Source organism: Chelon labrosus (assembly GCF_963514085.1).
Source record: "Chelon labrosus genome assembly, chromosome: 2".
NCBI classification, from domain to species: domain Eukaryota; kingdom Metazoa; phylum Chordata; class Actinopteri; order Mugiliformes; family Mugilidae; genus Chelon; species Chelon labrosus.
The window spans coordinates 33,208,059-33,232,170 of NC_140338.1; the positions used below are offsets into that span (position 1 = coordinate 33,208,059).

Consider the following 24,112-nt stretch of genomic DNA (forward strand, 5'->3'; position numbering starts at 1 on the left):
AGCTACAACTGATCTCGCTGCTCCACAGAGCAATGTGGAGAATGACGATTCTGGATTCTGCCCTGCTGATCAAAGAAGCCGATACAAAATCCCCTTTGCAGCTCTTCTCACAGTCTCACACACGCGCAAACGGAATTACAAGCTCAGCAAATAGCATGTAGTCTAACTGAATAAAAGGCAGAGGGAGTTCAGTTTGAATACGTGCGTTGGACATTTTAAAGAAGAGTATCACCTGTTTTTGTACAGGCTTCTGCCGAATCAACTCCAACTTCAGATTATTAATCAGCTAAACCCCAGTGGCATAAATGTGCTTAGCAAAATAAAATCTGTCATTATTATAATATTCATTTAATGATCACTTCAAATGTAGCCACAAAAATGACAAAACCAAATATTTTAGATTGAGCAATTAGCCTATGTACAGAAAAGTGTCGAAAACATTTTCTGTGAGCCAAATCTTTAAGAAGCAATTTCTTGTCTCTTTAACAGGCAAAAACACGGATGTGATGATATAACAGTAGGTGAAAAGAAGCAGAACAGCATTTTTATTTATTTATTTTTTGATTAAATACTTAGAGAATGACCAACAATTTCAATGCTACACAGGATTCATAATTAATTTTGCAACTTTAAGACACAACTTTATTTCATTTTTGAGGTTCTAAATTTTCTTTTTAAATGGTGTGCGTAAAGAATGTATGGCCACAGCATTGTGGAGAACAATAGGTTGCTTGATAGAGTCAGAGTGATGTATTGTACAAATGAGTTGTATTTCTGTCTACAGCTCTTGATGCTAGACGCTCTCATCTGTAATTCAGATGCAGGTCTCATCACAATGACAGTGTGCAGAGACCCAGGAGCCTGACACTAGATGACTGCCTGTGTAGGTGTGCATGGGAAGCAGTGAGAAAAGATGCGAGACAGACCGAGTGAGTGCCTACGTGTTTTTGTGCACGTGAAGTCCCTACAGAGTCACCGCTCTGCCCCTCAGACTAACAGTACATCTGTGTGTTAATTCAGTAAAAGAACAGGCGCTGAGTGTAAGCCTCTTATTAAGCGGTATGCCTCGTCTCCCTGTCGCACTTCTTCTTTCCTGCTATGCTTTCCCACCTATCCATCTGCTTCACCCTGCCTCCGTCGTCTCCCTCTGTTCCTCTTTAACGCATGCCTATCTCAATGTGTTCATTCCTTCCCTGCCTCTCTCCACTCCCTCTCTAACTGTACATGCTCCCTCCCTATTCATCTCCTCCTCCTTTTTCTCCATTTATCTCTCCTTTCATCTGCCACAGCCGCCTCCCCCCCACCCCACCCTCCTTCTCACCCTCTACTGTCTCTGTTCTTGTATGCGAGTGGTGGGTCTGTGGGGTTCTTGTTATCCAGCACCTATCTAGACATCCCTGGGTTGCTAAGCCAGACAACCAGACAGACATCAGGGCAGATGGACAGAAAAAAAGGAAGATCAGAAATGAGGCAAGAGTGACAGCTGGGGTGCTACTGCAACAAGACTGACAGACAGGGGAAAAGGCAAAAAAAAGAAAAAAATGCAACTGGACACCAAACGTCCAGGGAGACAGCACTGATACAGAGACTGGTCTGACAAAAAGACAGAGAGGCAGTCAGAAAGAGACAGACAGGTCGGGGACGGACAAGCAGGTCGCCACAGGCCGGTGCATAGCGGCCGGCCCAGCGACGAGCCTAGCATCCCAACAGGCCAAGGGGGTCAGTGGCTGCATGGCTGATAAACACTGCCACTGTCTGGGCCTGCCACAGTACTGCAGGAATTAATTGATGCCTACGGGCTCTCCAAAAACCCTTTAATGTCAGTTCCTTATAGAAAATAAGTAAACATTAAGATCAAATGTACAATTTAAATAATCTCTCATAAATAATAAGCTCTGACGCTGCCTTATATGCAGCCTTATAGAGCTTATTGTAAAGGTCATAAACAATGTAATTTGTGTCAATTGTTTTTAACCAAAAATGGGTTTTAGATGACTAATCAATCTAAAACAATTGACTGAAATGATCAATAGATTGAATATATTTATATACTACGACAAGTGTTCCAATAACAGGCACTGCAGTAAATTCAAAATAAAAAAAACACCTAGAAGGTCATAACAAGAAAATTAACATTTACACCCAGTAAAACTAATCTCACAATAATTAAATCTGAACTTCTGTGTTTGTAAAAGGGGATTAATCAGATTCATCTATACAAATACTTCAAAATTACACTCTTGTGCAAAAAACATAATCATGTCATAAATAGGAAAAGGATATAAATAAGAAGTTTTCATCAAAATGAAAACCTCAAAGATGTCTGGTTTTGTTCACTTCGGCTGCTCCTGTGGTGAAGAATGGTAACTGAAGGTAGCCTTTTTTGTGTGTTCGGCCGCAGCAACATTTACTTGCAAAACTTACAATGGAAAAAAACTAACTGTACAGCCTTTCATGTACAGGTCAGTTGAAAAATAGTGTATTTACTTTGTCTTCGCCTAGTCGCTCACACTGATGAAATACTTAATTAACTGTGCGCTGCTTGGGGTTTTGTGCAGACATGTCGCTACAGACACCCAGTTCGTAATAGTGTAAATGCAAAAATGTTCCCTCAATTTAATTAGTGGATCGTTGGCTTGTTTGCCAACCCTGTTACAAATATAGTGACTTGACATGTATTTAAACAAAAACTTTTGAAACTGTCACATTAAAAATTCAACAACGGTACAGTTTTGTGTCTCATATCATGGTGTTTGAGACTGTTCGAAACCTTGGACTCAAGCAGGGAAGTCATATGTTGCTATGCAGGAGGAATTTCTGTTAAAACATTTGTATTTCCTCGGTTGCACCACAATAAATGTCACCATGAAACAACAGGAATGTCCTACCGCAGCATTGCAGTGAGACACAGGGAGTGAAATGACCAGACTCAGACTTGTAACACGTGTGCTGTGCTCCAGTTTCACCATATGGTGAATATTTCACTCCAGGCAAAGCCTCCTGATTCCAATCACTCTGACTCAGCAATACCCATTTGTCCTTTCTCTGTTCACCAGATGTGGCTTTCAGAACAGTCCACCTTAAAACACTAATTACAGCAAATACATTCTAAAATATAAATGTCCATGAAGAGGCTCAGTGTTCAGTCCAAGAGATGATTTAGCATGTAACAGGCTAACCTAGTTGGAAGGATGACCTGGAGCATTGCAGCACCTTTTTATTTCATCACAAAGTTAAGAAACAGTGGGCAAGATATTTCCACAGTCTATGTGGATTTTTTTTCCAATGATCTGTCACCCAGATCTCTACACTTTGGCTGTTTTCCTACTGGGTCAAGTCACAATGACAGGAAACCATGAACCTTCTTCCCTGGAAGTGATACAAGTGTTGCAGAAATGCTACAAAAAACCAAGTGTTCACATGCTCACTCCCTAAAAAATAAAAAATAAAAAAACGCCCATCCTATCCACCATTTCCAGAAAGTTGGGGGAATTTAAAATTGCCAACAAGTCATTAAATCTGATGCTGCCAGAATTCAGTGAAAAAAAAATACCAAATTAAATAACACTGGCACAAATCAAGAGTATGTGAGGCAGGTTTTCCAAGGGGCCTTGTAGTTTCCATGTTTTACCACTTTTAACTAGTGGACTGGAGATAATTGTTCAAATTTACTGGAAACACTACATCCCAAAAGATCCAAATTATTTATGTTTTTGTACTGGTTAGCTCTGGCTGTAGTTAGCTCACCACAGGCATCTTCCAGAACTTGCCAACATGCCGTTACAAGATCAGTGAATAGAAGGCAAAGACCGGACACGCTGAGGAGAGATGAAAAAGCCATGACTCTAGGTGAGTCACAGGGGAGAAATAACCGGTTGTACAATTCATCATGCACCGTGGGAGGTCATTTAAAAGAGGGAAAAGGGTGACAGCGTCCTATTGATACAGCATTCTGCATCAATAAGGCTATCTGGATTAGGAGGACTGACGCATTACCTGAGAAACAATTCTCATATTCTTACGAAAATCTACAGTATCTGCTTACAGTTTGGTTCATTTTTTGGAAGGGGCTATCTCTGGAGTAAAACATTTATATAAGATTAGGTCGAGAGAGTTCAGGGAGATACAAACCACAGAAAGAATACTGAATAACAATTGACTGGAAAAGTTTGTAATGCTGGCATTGCCCAAAAAGCCACTACAGCCAAACAAACATGACGCCAATTGTTACTGACACAAGCGCACAGTTGAGATTCTCAGTTTTAACTGTGCAATGGCAGGAGTCGCTACTGATAGACTTCATACAGTCTGTGTGGGATACTGATGGTTTTTCTTGGCTTAGTGTATCCACAACGTGAATCTAAAATTGCATTTGTTAAAGTATTCTAAGGGAAAGAGCTACAGACGTTGGCCGTGTCATGGTGAGAGAGTCACATCAAGGACTTTGATTGGGGATCCCACTCATTATTATGTATTCTAATAAAAGAACTACCATAGCCTGCAGTTTCTTCTCGTCTGAAAGATATTACATAAAGGTCATGTGACATGCTCTGCTCACTATGGAAAGTGAGTAAGATGGAAATAAGTTTGAGCCAACCCTCAAAGTGACTATAAACTTCAAGGATTTTTAAATAAACTCACAATTTGACCTTCGTCTAGTTTCTGAAACCAGTCTGTTATTTTGTGACTCTTACAACATCTTCGGACAAGCAAACCTGTCCCCACTGACTAAAGATCAACAATGTATTACTGTGTCTCTTGATGCCATGGCATTGGCACTTATCCTCAATGGACATTTTTTCCAGCTAAAATTGTACATCCTTGAAAAGAGGCCACAAAACATGAATCAAATTTTTGTTGGAAAGTTGGTCTGGAGTTGCTCTGTTGTGGACTAATTATGCCTTGGCAAACATGGCTCTGATTGGCGACCATTATGTGGTGATGGACAGAAGACTGATACATAGTCATACACGTCATCGGAGCACAGCAGCACTGAATTTGTTTACAACAACAGAATGGCTTTGATTTCGTGTAGCAGCGGTATTTTTTTCTCTGTATAGGTTGAAACCTGCCCCAAAATGAAATCCAAATGATACGTCAGGCTGGGTATGTACAGCAGTAGGACAGTGTTGGCAGGATTCACTAAAATAAAAACTATACTGGCTACATTTAATAGAAAAGTGTTTGTGAAGGCTCTCAGTCATTTAGGTCACAGTATATCCAAACACCAAAGGTAAACGTCCAGTTGCCTTTGCTTCAGTGTTGTTGCTATTGTAATGTTAATTTAATTATTTTTTTTAAGAATTTCTAGTAATGCGTTTTTTAAGCTCATTATTGGTTTTACTTTAAACATTTAAATGGTAGAAGTCTATGATGAGACTTATGAATCCATGGGGGTTATTAATTTAGAACTCCTGATACAGAACCCCAGTGATTTTTGTTTGTCCACCACCACAGTGTGTTTGCTTTGTTTAGCTGCAGGACTTTGAGCTGACCACAGCCCTCCTTCCTGTCTCCCCCAGGGTCTCTTCATGTGCCAGGCTAACAAACCATTATGGTGCCAGATCAATAAAGTTGATGAATGCTAAATGACTGGTCACACTGGAACCAGATGAAATAACTGGTGGTGATTCACATCCGAAAAACGTGTCTCTAAAGGCCTGGGGGTTGATTTCCTACACTAACCTCAGCATGGGAAAATTCTACAACAATCAGAGTCTATCTATTAATACAACAATATAACAAGGGCGAATTACAGCATCACTAACACAAACGTGCAAATGTCAATCTGAATTGCTTCAATTAAACTACAGGCAACAAGCTGAACGTGGGCATGCTGCAGTGAGGGCGTAGGAGGGCAAGCAGGGCCCGTTAGTACAGACCTCCAGTGTATGTGATGCGTAGATGTCCAAATACAGGATGTGGTGAAATGATCCTCTGGGACATATAGGGGCAATAATCACTCAGCATGGTTACAACATATATGCGAGGTTTCCTAACATTAAGCTCTGAAACCTCCCCCACACAATGGTAATGCAAAACTTCTCCAGCTCCTTCAGCATTCAAAGCAATCCTTTGAATGCTGAAGCAGACGCACGATAATCAAGATTTGCATTATGAATGTGAAGAAGCCTCTCAGAGCTAAAAGCAAGCGCCTATGAAAATTAATAACAGATGGGGTGGGAGCACAGAGTGATAGTATTTCTTACTTTTAACAAAATAATTGTCAGTAAAGTATCTACATGTATAACAATTCTGCTTTGGAGTGTTTGGTTTTACTGCAGGGCGCGCACACAATGCACAGAATAATCATCAGAAGAGTAATGTAACAATGACAGTCAGTATGGGTTTTATTCTTCACACGGACAGAGACAAACACAGATTAAAATTAACATTCAGAGAATGGCCCGTCTCTGAACCACCATTGCAATGACAAATGGCAGAGACTATTCCAGCATGAAAGGCAGGGTGCGCTAGCAACAGGTATCACATGCGTGCATGTATTGAAATGTATCTACTTTCTATTCACTCAGTATTTTAAGTGAATCTAACCTGTGTGTCTACAAACTGCAAGAGGAAACCAAAGCCCTTTGAGAAAACCCACAGACATACAGGGGACATGCAAACTCCACCTTCCTGCTGAGACATGAACATATTGTACTAACCAGTGAGACGTTGTTCCAACCTGACAGAATCATCCCTAGGGTACTTCAGAAAAGTTCTTGTAATCTTATTTTGATACAGACAGCCTGAGCTCATATGAAGTGCTTAGAGACTGTTCAACCTCCATCTGCAAATGCCAAAATCATCATCACCATCATCTTCTAACATCACCTCTCCACCATCCATATTTGCCCATAACATCCACAATCTTTCAAAAAATGAAAAAAAGAGCACTTAAAATTCAACTCTGATCAGAATGCACAGCTATAGATTTGAACAGATCACGACCTCAATATATTCCTGACAAGAAGCCTACAATTATTATTTTGTATCATTAGGTGACATTAATCATCCCAAATCCGTACTTTAGTTGCATTCTGAATAAACAGCAGGGAGAAATGTGTGTTGAGCAGTGTGCAAGTAAGAGCTTGAGTCTCCCAAGTCCTTGGGAACGAACCCACTGAACTCCCCAAGGTGTGTGGAAATCACCCAGAAAACTAAACCTTACACCAACTCTACCATCTAGTGGGCAAAGTCAGTCATTGCTTCTAAAAATGGTTTTAAAATACAGCAAGGGATAGGAAATCCAGTAGTTTATCTGGTTAAATAGTAGAAATACATCAAAACCAGATGTGGACCCACTTGCTCTCCTGCAGGGACTAACTGTAGCAGAGTGAGTAAAGTCCTTCTGCCTGGAGGAGAGGAGATGGAAACACACAACCTTTGAGCAGCAGTTAGAAGAAACTGTAATTTATTATTGCTGAAAATGAAAATGATGGTATCAACACGCAGTTATCAACGTTGTTGTAACACAATCGAACCATAATTTCTTGGTTAAGTTGAAACTCTCAAATTAAAATAGATACCTCATGTACTAATTGTGAGGAACTAATAAATAAAATTGATCAGATCAAGAGAGCGACTTCTGACAGCAGTGTTCCATTTTCAGACATTTTTAAAACACAAAAACATTTGTTAAAAGTTTTTAACTCTTTCAAAATGAAAAAAATTATAAAAATATGAAATGGAAAAGAAGCGTGACTATTTTTTATTAACAGTACTCACCGCAGCTGTGTTAACAATAGTTAACCTAAACATTCCTTAAGAAAAAATCTGCTTTATAAAAGATATATAAAATATTAATATAAAATATGAAATAAAATCTACAATAAAAAAATAACTTTCAACCTAGACTGAAGACCCCTGTAGACCCCTTCTACAAAATAATTTGATTTTGAAACTTTGCACAGATGAATCTAAGTTAATTTATCTGACTAATGCTTAAGATGAAGGGAAAAAGAAGAAGCCAGACGTTTACTAAACTAATATTCTAAGCACAGACACTTAGAAGAATCCTCATATAGACCGGAAAATCACTAATGAGTAAGGACTAATAATTAATCTGGTGTTCACAAACTGATACGAACTTTCTCTAACGAATGAGCGTATCCTTAGATTACTCGTCAGCATCTGCAAACTGGTCTGGCTCAGTGGGAATGTTGTAACAGAACCAACGGATGGGTCTTGGGTGGTGGAGAGATGGGCTGTAACTGGTTGTCACTGGCAGGTCCACTTCATCTCTCTGCCCAAGTGTCAAATCCCGCAAATCAGACAGAAGCACATCTTCTGGACCTGTAGGATTATCAGTGAAACAGTTTTCACAGCCCAACCTGAAACCTAAAAATAGCACTGACAGCATCTAAGAGTGGCACCAGTGTAATATGTGGGGGGATAACACATGGCGAGGCGTCCATTATCCACAGTGAATGGATGGACAGTAAGCCATAACCTGGTTATGGGCACCTTGAAGGCAATTATCCCACTTATATGATGGTCATTTGCCAAAGGGTTTATATATAAAAAAAAAAAAAGAGCTATTCATTTCCATTTTCATGTATTTTGCAACCAAAAACGTGATCTCCCTGGTAACTCATGAGGGTTTGACTAATACCTGGACCAATTATGACCATCCTACAAGCTCTAATGTATTTGAAATGTTCGCTACTCCAGCAAAAAGTACAAACCTTAGATAGAGTAGTTCTGAACACACATATCAAAAGCTGGTCACTTGGATCGGATTGCCCAGATCGGATCTTAATGCAAGGTCTGAACAGGCCCTGTGTGTGCCTACTTTAGATAAAGGCTAAGCCAGCACATTCATTTAGAACGGTGAACACTTTCACTGGAACTACTAGGTAGGTGTCCTGTAATATAAATTAAGGGACAACCTGCAGCCAAACAGAATCACGTTTATTTTCAAGGAGAATACTATAAAATGAATTATTGCACACAGTGCAGCCAATCAGAATAAATTATTCACCAAGAAAATAAAAGATCACATACAAACAACAATATCTATTAATAAACTGATTCTCACATTTGACTGCAGTGGTTACAATATTCCAGTAATTGGATCCTTATTGTGACTTACAGCATTCAGACATTACTATAAGTGCTGTGTCGAGTTCAGTAGTTTGTCAGTACAGTAGCAAAACAGTGTTGTGGAGAGAGCAGGGGTAGTTTGGGAATGATTTTTAATTACCGTAATGTCTGAGCCCAGAACACATCTTTTCCCAGTCAGTAGCTGTGACCTCTTGGATCTCATTTTCCCAGTCTTCCTTCTCATGTGGTGGCATCAGTGGGAGTGCAGAGCTTTCCAGGTAGGCGACTTCAGTTTCTCTGTAAAAGCCGATATTAGTAGGTCTCAAGATGGCTAAGGCAAAAACTGTTTATCAATTCTTTAGTCAGGGAGCAGTGGAAGCTATGGAAGCTAACAGGAGAAGTTAAATATTTTGACATTGTAATGGTGGGAATTAGATTAAAAGATTAATTAAGCAATCTCAATTTTAATGAAATATAATCCTATAGCCAGCAGCTGTTTTGTTTCGTATAAAACTGGAAAACGGCCTAGGGCAACACAGGAAAGACTAATAAAACCTTATTTTTTGTTTCTTTAATCCATAAAATGTATTTTACCTCTTTCCAGTCTGTATGCTACATCTTATCTAGAAAGGTAGGAAGGTAATGAAAGTCTCAAAATGCTGAAACTGTTTCTCCACCACTGCACTGATTTGAAGGACGCAACCATACTATTATCTATGCTAAACAGTTACCATTAAACAAAAGGGATTCAGTATTCTACCTGCTCAGTTGAAACTCCACTCAAGATGGCAGCCTATCAAAAACACACAATCTGGAAAGGTTCTTCTTCTACAGTTTCTGCACCAGAAATATGTCTGTGGCATTGTTCAGTCTCCAGTCTGATGGAACAGATACATTTGTTTTTTAACCAATGAAACTGCCTACACTAGCCTTATAAAAGCTCACCCTGGAGTGACTGAATGTAATGTGTGAGTATGAATGAATGTGTATTTTGGAGGTTTAGGATAGTTGCCGTACCTCTTCCTGTGTATGAATCCCTTCCTTCTTCTTTGTTTTTTCCTTGCTGTTGATAAACTGGGCTCCGGTTCCATTTGGCCAAACTTTTGGGGCACAGCAACAGCGTCCAAATTGGTGACTGAGGTACCACGTGGATCACCTGCACCACTGACCCTATTAGCTGCTGCAGCAACAGCGACAGTTGAAATGGTGCTTCCTTGTTTCCTGAGTATCCTTGTGGGTGCTGCTTTTATACTCTTGCCTTTGAACCCATGGTTAGTGTATCCATTAACCATGCACAGTCGTTTGGTATGACACAGTGTGCTGGCTGATGTGCTCTCACTGGTTCCACTGGCAGCAACTGAGAATCCATTGTGAACAAATGCTCCATTAACCAAACCCGTGTCTGGACCCTGACCAACAGCCAGATGAGTGGCTTTATAGGTGTTGTGCCGTGTTCCCCTTCTTCCACCCTCGAAGTTCATATCATTCTGAGGCATCGCGTTACCTGTAAGTTGGAGAGCTTCAGATGAGTGGACAGAGGAAGAAAAGATCAGATTTCTCTGATCACAAACATAATAATGACAGACAGAAAACAGAAAAATTTAGATCATTGCCCATATTTACTATTGCCATACAATCTGGTACATCCATGGTTTTCACGGGATAAATCCTGACGACTCCTGTGAACCTCTGACCTAGGCCCCTCTATACCTTATACAACATTGTTAGATTTAAGTACATGTACATAGGTCAATATAAACTTACAGACAAAACAAAAGGAAATAAGAGGCAGACAGCAGTCTGTCACTTAACGTTGAGGAAAGTTGATTCTGAATTTGAAATTGAATGTCATCCTGAACAATTCTTGCAAGTTTTAAAACTCACTTCCAACTATTTTAAAGTGGTACATTAAAATTAAATGTCAAGTAGCAGCTTTGTGCAGATAAATCGACCTAAAATGGCATGTAATTAAAAGATAACCTTTAAGCCTGGCATTGCTTCTGTATTTATCGTCATTTAAACAATTTCCACAGGTATTTACCTCTACTCAACCTTCTTCTGTTGGCTCTTCTTTTATTTTGGTTTCAATGATCGTTGGTTGTGTTAAATCCTTGTTTATCCTTCATTTAAAAGTAGCTTGCTGAGCACGTCTTCCATACTCGAAGTCCCAACTTCTGTCTGTTAGCTAACAAGCTAACCTCGTCCTTTGGCTAACGTTAGCGTTGTGATTGACAACTCGTCATGTCGGCTGGTGACAGTTAATGTGCTACCCAACAATTAAATGGACAAAACGCAGCGCAGTACACATGAAAAATGCTACGTAAATCAAGTCAATATTAGCCCGACAACTTAATTCATGTTCATTTTAATTGATCCCTTACCTGTACTGATGCCACACCAGCCCCATACAGCCTCAACCATCAGAAAAGGAACGTCAAAAAAACGTCAACCTCTCTGCTGTACGACAGCACGTAACTTATATTTTGGTACATTATAATAACTAGTTATATTTCGCTATACGTATATCCTCCTGACTAACAGAAAAAAAATATTGTCCAATCACATTTTTTTAAATTCCACATCCTTTGTAAGGTACGGTAATTAGAATACTGAAAACTTTTTTTTTTTTTTTTTAAAGAAAAAAGTTTTTATTTTTTAAGATATAACTGATGGACGACATTTTCCTCAATGAGAAAGAGAAAGGTACCGCACCCCTTCACGTCCCCTTATCATTGAAAAGCCCTAAATGTCCTCTAGATAGCAAAAGGAGTCAATTCAGTTGTATAGTGAGTGGGAGATATCCAAGTTTACAAATGTCGTCCAGGACAAATTTGAACTACTGGCAGTCAGGAAGATATACAGCTTCTCTTCGTATGTTGCGTCTTCGTCTGTTTAAGTCAGTGAGTCCAAATAAAACTGAACGTTCATTTCATGTTGAGTCGTCCTGTGAGAAGTAGCAAGTTTCTATTTGTATTATAAACGTGATTAACATGCAATGGCTGTTTTCAGGTGTAAAAGGTTTAAAAACGTAGTTTGGCTATATTAAAGTAAAATTTAGATGATCAAATACTCCTCTAAACATATTCTACTTCATAGAACATTGGTGGGCACCATCTTTGTTTTGACTTGGAAACCACATGGTGGAAACACTCATGAGATATTCATATCTTTTAAAAGTTTGTAGGGTCTACAATTTTTGGAACAATGACTGTCGGCACACAGTGTTGGGTTTAGCAAGATCTATTGGCGCCTGCATACAGGGTTACGTTTGAGAAGAGTGCAACTATTTATACTGTATAATACCTTCTGAATTCTGAATCAGTACCTCGTAAGTGGAAATTTTCTGAAATCTCTGAGTTTGATGGTTGACGTTTTCAGAGACAGTGTTGCATATTTGGCCATTTAGTGGTACCGATTTGTGATCTTTTGTTCTGTATACACTACCGGTCAAAAGTTTTAGAACACCCTCATTTTTCCAGTTATTTATTGCAATTCAAGTCGTGCAAGTCCAATGAATAGCTTGAAATGGTACAAAGGTAAATACTGAACAGCCAGAGGTTAAAAGAAAACGGTTTGGTTACCCAAAACTGAAAAATAATGTACATTTCATAATCACACAAAAAGGCCTCTTTCAGGGAACACAAAGTGGGTGAACAATTTAAAGCTGTTCTGCAGCAATGAAGGTTGAATCAGCCTTGAAAGCTGGTGCTACTAATTCCTACAGGTGTTCCAACTTTTCTTGGTTACAACCCCCTCTGTCTGCATAAAAGCAGTGTTGGAACACACTGTGGTACCAGACCCTCATGAGCATCAGGTGAACAGTATTGTACTGCAGAAAGTAGTGTGTTGCTACAAAAATGGCAAGAAAAAGGCAATTAACAATGGAAGAGAGACAGACCGTCATAACACTTAAAAATATAGGTCTTTCCTACAGGAAAATTGCAAAGAAAGTCAAGGTGTCAGTGAGTACAGTTTTCCTCACCATCAAAAGGCATTCAGAAACTGGGGGAAACTCTGACAGAAAGAGGTCTGGCAGACCCAGAGCCACAACTGAATCAGAGGACAAGTTTCTGAGAGTTAACAGCTTGCGTGATAGGAGGCTCACAGGACAACAGCTTCAAGCACAGCTTAATAGTGGTCGTAGTAAGCAAGTCTCAGTTTCAACTGTGAAGAGAAGACTTCGAGCTGCAGGTTTGACAGGACAAGTTGCAGCAAGAAAGCCATTGCTAAGATGTCAGAATAAGACAAAGAGGCTCGTCTGGGCCATGAAACGCCGCCATTGGATTATTGAAGACTGGAAGAAGGTATTATGGACTGATGAATCAAAATTTCAAATCTTCAGTTCATCACGCAGGATCTTTGTACGCCGTCAAGTAGGCGAGAGGATGGTTCCACAGTGTGTGACATCAACTGTCAAACATGGAGGAGGAAGTGTGATGGTCTGGGGCTGTCTGTGACTTGTACAGAGTGAGAGGCACCCTGAACCAAAATGGCTACCACAGCATTCTGCAGCGCCATGCAATACCCTCTGGTATGTGCCTAGTTGGTCAGAGGTTCATCCTACAGCAAGATAATGACCCAAAACACAAGTCCAAGCTATGGCAGAACTACCTCAGGAAAAAAGAACAAGATGGTAAGCTTGAAAACATTGAGTGGCCAGCACAGTCTCCAGACTTAAACCCCATCGAGCTGGTTTGGGATGAACTGGACAGAAGAGTGAAAGCCAAGCAACCTACAAGTGCCACACATTTATGGGAACTTCTGCAACAGACTTGGGAAGAACTTTCTGAAGAATATTTGATTTCTATTGTAGAAAGAATGCCACGAGTGTGTTCAGCTGTTATATCTACCAAAGGTGGCTACTTTGATGAGTCAGAAGTTTAGAATACATTTTGGTCTATATAAATTGTTTCCATGATCTCTTTTTCAACTCAGATTGCTTATTTGTTCTATGCTTTCATTTCAGAGTGCAATACTAAACTGACTAATTTTCAGTAAAAAAAAATGGAAAAAGTGTGGTGTTCTAAAACTTTTGACCGGTAGTGTATATGTGAGGAAAACTGCTGCCTACAATTAGCACGTGAATTTGTAGTTACGACATGAGAAATTAAAGGCTACTGGTAAACTAGCACCTTTGAAAAAAAATTCACTTGGTCGTTAATACTACAGTCCTGTAGTATATGGCACATAAATTAAGTGGCTGAGTTAAGGCTGACATCAGGAACCACTTCTGAAAATGGTTTGGCCCACATAGGGCCAGATTAGGGCTAGCTCTGGTTGCAGTTTGGCTGAGATGTGGGCCTTATGTGGCACACATGTTGGATGCCGGATGTGGGCCACATAAGGGCCGCAATTCTTTCAGGCATGTGGGCCAAGTGCAAGTGGGAGGTGTGGGCCACCCCTTGCCACACCAGTTTTGCTATGGGTATACTTGAGTATGTCGTTTACATGAGTTCACTCGTGAACACGGTAAACACAACACCATTTAAGGGAAACAAATATTCGTTCATTCATATCTATTTATTCCATTCATAGATTAAATAGCTACATTCCATATGGATACGCATTTCCTACATTAAGTTACCCGCTCATTTTCTCATGACGTAATAATAAAATATTGCGGACTTCAAATCGTGTAGTTCACACAGATAATAATTTATCCACCATATGCCTGGGGGCCAGGGCCGGTTCTAGGTAGGCATATGTGAGGGGGCAGTCAGAAATGTGAAGGGGGCATCATGAGTACACATCACGCACCAGCACTTTTTTTCCCTGTGCTTATAGTAACAGTGTTTTCTTTATTGAATTGGGTTTTTAGCTATGTGTCCAACCATAACCTGGAGAAGTGGATTGCACTTTGTCAGGCCTCTACCTTCAGACCTGTCCAACTTGGATGTCCCACCTGAAGACTAAGCTCCTGTTGGTATAGCTCTTAGGGTCACTGAGGCACGCAAACCCCCTGACCACAATAAGGTGGCAATCCCTCAGGGGGGAACTGAAAAATAAAAATAAAATAAATAAAATAAAATAAATAAATAAAATATCCTTCATCCAGATTTTATCAACCAACAACATAACATTTATCTTAACTGGATGGCCTAATTCTCAAATAAATTTAACCTAAAGTAGGACTTCACACATTATAGTCAATATTTACAAAACTGAAAGGCAGTCTTATGAATAATAATAAAAAAATCTTCTCAAACTAATTTATAAAACACAACAGATATACAACAGAACATTTTATGTTTTCTTCTTTTTTGGCTTTTTTCATTTTTTTTTTTTTGTTGGCAACTTAACAGCTCAAAAAAATCTCTTTTTTCTCCACTCCTCTCTCATTTCTCTCCACTCCACTCTACAACAACAGTCTCCTGTTTCCCTTTGCAAAAACTCTCACAAATTCATCCATGTCCAAGTTATTTGTTATGGACTTCTCATGGGCCAAGATCACCAGATTCCTCTTTCTCTTGTGTAACATGGTGCGACGATAGGGGGTTAGAACACGTGACAATGTGGAGAAGGAACTCTCACATGCTGCTGAAGACACACCAATTACCAGGGCTGTTACATACAATTTATGCAACTCAGGAAAGGCTTCCTTGTACTCCTGCAGGTGTTTACACACAGTGGACAGGTCTGTTTCATTTGGACATTTCTTGAGCAGTAACTGTTTTGCCACAAGGATTTCATTTTTCAGACTTGCATTGTCTGCCACTGTGCCAGCCAGCACAGCCAGAGGGTGCAACTGGGTTGAATCTAGAAATACACTAGATTTAGGTGCAAGACTAAATATGGCTTTCATCAGGTCAACATTTCTTTGTGAAAATCTAGTTTCCATTTCTGAAATGGCCCTGTCAAGGATGTTAAGCAGAGATCTTTTCAGAGACTGATGGGGATTAAGGATAGGATCATCAGAGTCTCTATGGCCCACAGTTGACAGCACAACACTTTGACCAAGGTGTTTGCTCATTGTTCTCCTTCTCTTTGGAGGATGTGAATCATCTCCAGCAGCTGCCTGAGATAACTCTGCCCAATACTCATCTTCACGTATGTTTTTTAGGGACTCCAGTGCTGCACCAACAACCTCAGAAGCACTGCACACATCCACAGACTGAGACTGTAGAATTGAATTTGCTGGTTTCAAGACACCAAGCACCCGCACTAGAAACTTTCCCGTCTCAAAGAAGTGATGCCTCTTAATTTGACATTGCAGGCCTGATGCCTCAGTGCACAAGTCAACTGCAGCATCATCATCCTCTGTCATTTCAGATAATATACTGAGAATATGGTCTTGATTTTCAACAATGCACCTTGTCACCTCATAATGGCTTGTCCATCAGATTTCAAGCAGCCTTTTAAGATAAGGTGCATCATATTTCTCGGACACATGGTGGTGCTGAAAAAACTTGTAGAGTGAACTAGAGAGGTCAAAAAATCTTTTTGCACATGGTTCACTCTGCATGGCATGCACAACTACTAGGTGCAATTGGTGGTTGTAGCAGTGGATATATGGGACATATCTAGCAAGCTTCTTTTGGAGCAGAGCTTGTACACCACCTCTTACCCCACTCATCACAGAAGCCCCATCATAACACTGGCTCAGTATGTTGTCAGCACTGTAGCCAGCATCAGAGAGGTGTGTCAATATTTCAGAGGTGATGCACTCTGCATCAAGTTGATGCAAGTCAAGCAACCCAATAAGATGCTCCTCTGGCATGGAATTGCTGACGAAGCGAATCATCACAGACAAATTTTCCACATTGCACCTGTCTCTGGTCCCATCACTCTTGAGGCAGAACCCTGCAGAATCTGCATTTTCATACTTTTTCCTGATCTCTCCAAGCACCATGTCTGCCAGTGTTTCAATAATTTCATTTTGGATATCCTTAGATGTGTATTTTGCATTCTTCGGGATACCCTTAGCAATGCTTGCTAGCTTCTCATCCTTCTCTAAGGTAGGTGCAGGAGAAGCAGTGCTTGCTGATGCTAAAGGTGCAGTTATGCTAGCTGCTGTCTCTGATGTACTAGCAGCAGCATCATTGCTACTACTATCAGTACATGCAGGAGCAGTACTGCACTTATTAAAAGCTCTGAAAAATGGATGCATTACACAGCATAAACTTTCCCTTTGTGAGCTGCTGGAAGCTGGAGCTGAAAATAAGTAAGCTGGCTTTTTTAAAAAAAGAAAACTCTGATTATTTGAAACAAAAAATAATGCAGAACTACAGCCTGGGGCGGGGCTTTACGTAGGGGTCTGTCAGACACAGGTCATTTGTCTTCAGTTTGTCACATGCAGTGGACGTGGGTACTAATCTGCATAGACATACAGTATATACATGAGCGGGTTGGCCCGTTGTTGCGATACATCAACGTCGCCGGAGGAGGCGGCTCTGTCCCATGAACCAATACGAGTCAATGGAGTGAACTTTATTAAGTTTATCAAAGTACTGTAAGTTAATGCCTCTCATTTACACATTTACACACGAATGCATATATTCAGGAAACCGATAGGAACCAAAAACAACGTCTAACATTAACTACTCGGAATGTTACAGACGTTCGTCTATGTATATCTATGCTCATAGTCGGGGAGCCAAAGTCTCAAAAGCTCAATAAAATGGGTTGAACCTGACATGCTCTGCCGGAAACATTACGAAAAAAAATTGTGGCCATTTTAGTGTATGGACCCTTCATTTTTTATCAGAAAAATGTGAAAAATTATTTTTTTCCTCAGATCCTCAGTGGGTTGGGTAAGCTGTCAATAAATGCATTCCAGGTGCACAGAACACATGTGGTGACAACATCCAATGAATAAATAACTCTTAAAACACATTTCTACATGATTTTGGCTCAATTTAATGCAAACAAACTTCATTGGCAATCAACTATTCCCCCAAGTTATGACATCAGTCAATATGGCATTCTTTTCACCAAACAGTATACTCATTCCACAGAAAAAATTATAAAAATCCAACCAAAATCAATGGATCTGTGATGATTTCACTATTAGTTGGCAATCAACAGGCTCAGAACCTCAATAGAATTTTAGGCTACTCTCAAAATTCCAAAAGACATACTGGATATTTAACATGGTTGTTAATGTCCACATTATTAAATATCATGGCTTAGGCATCTTTTCAATTTCAGCATCACCCTGTTCTCCCAATGGAAATGTGTCACAAAATAAATGTAATACAGCAAAATTACTTTTATTATTTTATTACCTCAGATAACAACTATTACAACTTTAACGGGACAAAATAATTTAACATAACTTAATTAACTAGGTGCAGGTCCCTGTGAGGTGGGATGATCAGGAGGATGGCACACTGCAGATACTGCTCTGGGGATAGACCTTCACTCTCACCACCTGAGGAGACAGCAAACAAGACCGGCAGGGTGGGTTATACAGCAGTGCGATAAAAGATGCCCCCCCTCCCTAAAACACATACACACACAGCTTGCCTACCTACGTGTCCCTGTCTTCAAGTGCAAGTTCAATCCTTGAACATCTGTTGGGGTCCCCGGTGCAGAGACATGCAATGCCACACTTCACATTGGCTCTTGCACAGGAGCATCCTCGGGCACACATGCTTTTGTTGCAGCGGCAGTATGGGGGAAGTATGGGCAGCTCAGAACAAGTCACTTCCTGCAGGATGTACACTTATTCTTGGTGGAATCTTTCGTGATCCTGGTCGCACTGTCCTCTTGTCAGCGGATTGCCAGATTGAGCTTCCAGAACTTTCCTGTGAGAAACATGAGGAGGCAGATACCAGGATGTTTGCTCACATTCTATACTCTGTACAAATTCTGCACCACAAACGGGCTGTAGTGGTTGCGACTGACACAGATGTGATCATGATGTGCATGTACTACATCACACACATGGATGGGCTGCAGGAGCTGTGGGTGAAGACGATGGATATCTTCCTACCAGTTCATGCCATCACAGAAGCTCTGGCGGGGAAGTATGATGTTGCAGCTTCAGATCTTACATCCCTTCTCCTCAGCACCTACATACTTACCGGATGTGACACAGTGAGCTATCTGTACAGAAGAGGAAAAAGGCGGGCCTACACAACTGCTATTAAACACTTGACAGACCTTCTGCCGCTGTGCAGGTACGGTGACCCTGAGGAAAGCCTGGATGTTCAGGAAGAGGTTATAGCAGCAGCACGGCGATACATGGTGTCACTTTATGACAGGAGTGACTTTGGTGGTACTCTAGATGCACTGCGAGCCCATCTCTTTGTGAGCATCAAAGGAGACATGCGTTGCCTTCCACCAACTGAAGATGCCTTCTTATTACACCTTCGCCGAGCCCTGCATCAGTTGGCTGTGTGTAAGCGGGCACGGTTCAGCCAACCTACCCAACTGCCACTGATTTTGGGAGACAACTTATCAATGGCAAATTGGTGGCAACCATGATGCTGAAAGAGGCAAAACCATCTGAACTCAAACACAGCAAATACTGCCGCTGCAACAAAAGCATGTGTGCCCGAGGATGCTCCTGTGCAAGAGCCAATGTGAAGTGTGGCATTGCATGTCTCTGCACCGGGGACCCCAACAGATGTTCAAGGATTGAACTTGCACTTGAAGACAGGGACACGTAGGTAGGCAAGCTGTGTGTGTATGTGTTTTAGGGAGGGGGGGCATCTTTTATCGCACTGCTGTATAACCCACCCTGCCAGTCTTGTTTGCTGTCTCCTCAGGTGGTGAGAGTGAAGATCTATCCCCAGAGCAGTATCTGCAGTGTGCCATCCTCCTGATCATCCCACCTCACAGGGACCTGCACCTAGTTAATTAAGTTATGTTAAATTATTTTGTTCCGTTAAAGTTGTAATAGTTGTTATCTGAGGTAATAAAATAATAAAAGTAATTTTGCTGTATTATATTTATTTTGTGACACATTTCCATTGGGAGAACAGGGTGATGCTGAAATTGAAAAGATGCCTAAGCCATGATATTTAATAATGTGGACATTAACAACCATGTTAAATATCCAGTATGTCTTTTGGAATTTTGAGAGTAGCCTAAAATTCTATTGAGGTTCTGAGCCTGTTGATTGCCAACTAATAGTGAAATCATCACAGATCCATTGATTTTGGTTGGATTTTTATAATTTTTTCTGTGGAATGAGTATACTGTTTGGTGAAAAGAATGCCATATTGACTGATGTCATAACTTGGGGGAACAGTTGATTGCCAATGAAGTAAAGATGAAAATATTGGAAAAAAGTGAGAAAACGCCTATTTTTTTTTTGCATTAAATTGAGCCAAAATCATGTAGAAATGTGTTTTTTTAGAGTTATTTATTCATTGGATGTTGTCACCACATGTGTTCTGTGCACCTGGAATGCATTTATTGACAGCTTACCCAACCCACTGAGGATTTGAGGAAAAAAATAATTTTTCACATTTTTCTGATGAAAAATGAAGGGTCCATACACTAAAATGGCCACAATTTTTTTTTTCGCAATGTTTCCGGCAGAGCAGACCCTCCAATTATTGGTCCTTAGGGTCAAAGTTAACAGAAAAAACACAAATAAAAAGTATAACAGACCATGTCAGGTTCAACCCATTTTTGAGACTTTGGCTCCCCGACTCATGATCTCTGTGCTTGTAAAGGTTGAATTATGCTTCCGCGTAGTGATCACGCAATGGTCACGCAATGGCCACGCAGTTGCTTGGACGCAGTGTGAGACCGTGATGGTTCTGCGTGGGGTTTACGTGTCGAAATGCATGCCACACCGGTAGAGGACGCTATGGTTTTTTGTGACCGACCGACCGACACTCTTGTGACTATCTCGCCTCGTTATTTACCTTCCGGCTTTTGCCGTAGTCACAGTGAACGATGGACACCGAGACAGAGAGACTGGCGTTGGAGCTCCAAATTATTCAAGCAGAGGAAGAAATACTTCTATTGCAAATTAGGGCATGACAAAGGAGACAATTATGTTTATGAGTGGAAACCGGAAAAGCGGTCTCCAGCGGATGTAGTTAGCGGACCAATCACAGCCAATGCCGCTGCGTTGCTGCTGCGTTGCTGTTGCGTCGCCTCGACGCGCGTCGAGGATTTTTGGGAGGTGCGCGTCTGGCCCTTGCGTAGGACGCACGGGGGTCCGCAAGGACGCAATAGGTCCGTAATAGGTCCGTACGCACGGACGCGCTGTGTCAACGCGGAAGCATAATTTCGGCTTAACGCTGCAGCTTCTTGTTTTACCCAGTGCCATCGAGAGAGAGAGTTGCGACACTCTTTGATGTCGCCGCTATGGCTGTCACGTGGTTCATGTAAACCCAATTAGTTCCAAAACATACGCTGGCTGTCATGTTCTTCTATGGGACAGACAGCAGCGATTGCATTATTGAACGGTAAATATAAAATAAAACACGCACCCAAGTACTTTTTCAGGTGTTATTACATTATTGCATTTTTGTTAATGTCAGTTTTGCATTTGGAGAGGCAGGGTGACAACGAAAAACTTATACTTAGATAAGTTTTAGGCCACATGGAGGGAAAAGCTTAGTGTTCATGTTCGCATGGGTAGTAGCACTGGCTTTAGAGGCTCTAACTTAATTTTTCCATATCATTCATCTGATGGTAGACGTCTCATGATATTCATTTGAGCACAACTGGGCTGTATTAGGCTATTGATTCCCGTGATTTTGCTTATAAATTCCGATTCAGCTATTAGCCTACCTTCGTGATAACGCAAAGAGGTCTGCCATGGCGGTCCGTTCAGAATTCGCCTAGGAGCTAGCTCACTTCTTCTGATGAGTGGCCACCCCCAGGACCACAACGCCAAACTCGCCAGTCCTAAAATTCCCGTCATTCCTAATTAAATAACCCTCGCTCAAATCACGAGTCACGACGACAATGCCTTGACATACGGGATAGCAATCTATCAGCATCTCATCAAGCATCAGCAAGTAGCGCTGGGCAAATTGTACACTAGCCAAGTGAACATGGAACAGTACAACAAATTAAGTACAGCCAACACGTCACATAATTAAAAGTTAGTATATCCCAAAATTCAATTAAATAAAAGTTGCTATAAAGGTGGTAGCGATTTATTACCGAACTACCTTCACAGCAGGGGAAGTCGCGCTGGCTAATTAGCTAGCAGGCAATGCTAGAAAATTGGTTGAAACAACCAAGATAAAATATAAATAATTACGCTGTGCATATACAAATGAAGACCAGTATAAGCATCGCAAAGGGCCTCTGATACAATATAGACAGTTGACAATTCAAAAGAGGTCGATATTTCAGCAGCTTAGCTCTGGAACAACTCAACTCGCAGCAATGTAAATGAATGAGGTCCAACGCCCAAATGACAGTGTTTGGAACTAATCCGACTTTCAAATCCGGAAGTAGGCGGTTAAAAGCGCCGCCATTTTTTACAACGGAGGTCTATGGGAGTGTCGCAACTCTCTCTCTCGATGGCACTGTTTTACCGCTCCGTGGCCGTGCTGAAACCACTGAAACCTGGCACTACACGTCAGGCTACGTCTCGGCTTATTTTCATACTGCAACAGTGATTGGATGTTTAGTGAGGGCTGGGGGCGGGGTGCTGCGCAGCCTGTGGCGGAGGGACGAAGAGATAAGAGGAAAGATACTGTGTGTCCCTTTTTCGGCGGATTTTTCCGCTAATGCAGATAATTTTGTCAACTTGTTATATATTAATTTTGTGAGTATATTAAAATGTGCTTTCTCAAAATTTTGATTTGAGAGAACAAGACATTCATTTGAGGGGGCACTGCCCCCTCTTGCCCCTGCGTAGAGCCGGCGCCGCTGGGGGCGCTGATGTAGAAACGATTATGTGTCCAACTTTCGGTGACACGCCGGAAGTAGTGAGCCATTGGTTGCTAGCGGTTTTCGTTTCCTGTAGCGGTTTATTTGTAAGTTTACTGGTCTTTACTGTTCTTTGCTAAACGATTATCAACTCCCGCAGCATTTAAAAATGTTCTTGCGCAGCTCGGGAACATGTTCCGCTGTTCGCGGTTGTACTAATAACCAGGCGAAGTTGAATCTGTGGCTACAAGAGCACTGTTTTGAACATGCACCCCGGACGAAGAGGGGATGTTGTTGTGAGAGTCCACCGCCTACCGAGGGATGAGGAACTCAGAAGGATGTGGCTGAAACAACTCAACTTGAAAAAAAACACCGAAAACATTGTACGTGTGCTCGTTTCATTTTGTTGACAAAAAGCCCACGGAGGAACACGCACCCTACTTTGTGGTTGGGATATGAGAGACCACCGGAGAAGAGACGCCGGGTGCTAAAGAGGACTGACAGTATAGTGTCACGAGAATAACAGTATATAATATATAATATTTTGTTCAATAATATAATATAATAATTCCACTTTCTCTGTGCATCATGATCTCCCTATCTTTCACAGCATTCTCAGCCTGAATGGAAAATAAAGATTTATTCGTTCATTCATATCTATTTATTCCATTCATAGATTAAATACTTTACATGCTTGCACACATTACATTATTGTATACGTAACACCATAAATGAAAAGGAGCAGGAAGAAGAAAACTTTTGATACCTGCCCCTTTTTATAGTTTTAATTACATTTAATTGACTAATCGACATTTAATTGACTATAAAAGCAATCGTTTGTTGCAGCCCTACATTAAAAGCAATGAAAATTATCATTAAAACTACTAATCAACATATACCTTCCAAAGGAAGATCTGCCTTGAACTGCAACACATGAACATCCTACTGTTTGTATTTCACCCGATGATGACACTAATACCCAGGCTCGGTGATGAGGGACTTTAAGACTTTGGCTGGGCTCCATGTCTGCTTTAAGGTAAATAAGACTGTGTCCCACGGTCTCTTTTAACAATACGTGTTCAACCTTATCACTGTGCAGGTACTGATACGCCTCAGAGCTGATTAGATTATTCATTGCCTCCCCGTCCGAAGGGGCATAGTTAAGAAAGAAGCTAAATATGCCACTGCTCATGGGAGCTAGGAATAAGGTGGCTACGGTCTATGCTTCATGTCTATATAATAATAAATTCAGACAGAATTGCCTTAGAGGTAT

At 40.9% G+C, this 24,112-nt stretch overlaps 1 protein-coding gene across 1 annotated transcript; it reads right to left on the minus strand.

Moving 5' to 3' along the window:
- Positions 1–7,743: 7,743 nt before the first annotated feature.
- On the minus strand, positions 7,744–11,539 carry LOC311496480 (uncharacterized protein). Its single transcript, XM_084556356.1, has 4 exons — positions 11,087–11,539; positions 10,063–10,549; positions 9,206–9,342; positions 7,744–8,295 (listed from the first exon to the last, which is right to left on the minus strand). Exons 2-4 carry the CDS (start codon positions 10,539–10,541, stop codon positions 8,120–8,122), a joined length of 792 nt encoding a protein of 263 aa, XP_084412482.1. The 5' UTR covers positions 10,542–10,549; positions 11,087–11,539; the 3' UTR covers positions 7,744–8,119.
- Between the last annotated feature and the right edge of the window lie 12,573 nt (positions 11,540–24,112).

Coding starts and splice junctions, on each gene's coding strand:
- LOC311496480 (XM_084556356.1), bottom strand. CDS start 10,541: ATGCCTCAGAATGATATGAACTTCGAGGGTGGAAGAAGGGGAACACGG. Junction 9,343..10,062: donor GGATTCATACACAGGAAGAG/GTACGGCAACTA, acceptor CGGCTTTTACAG/AGAAACTGAAGTCGCCTACC. Junction 8,296..9,205: donor TTCTGGGCTCAGACATTACG/GTAATTAAAAAT, acceptor ATAATCCTACAG/GTCCAGAAGATGTGCTTCTG.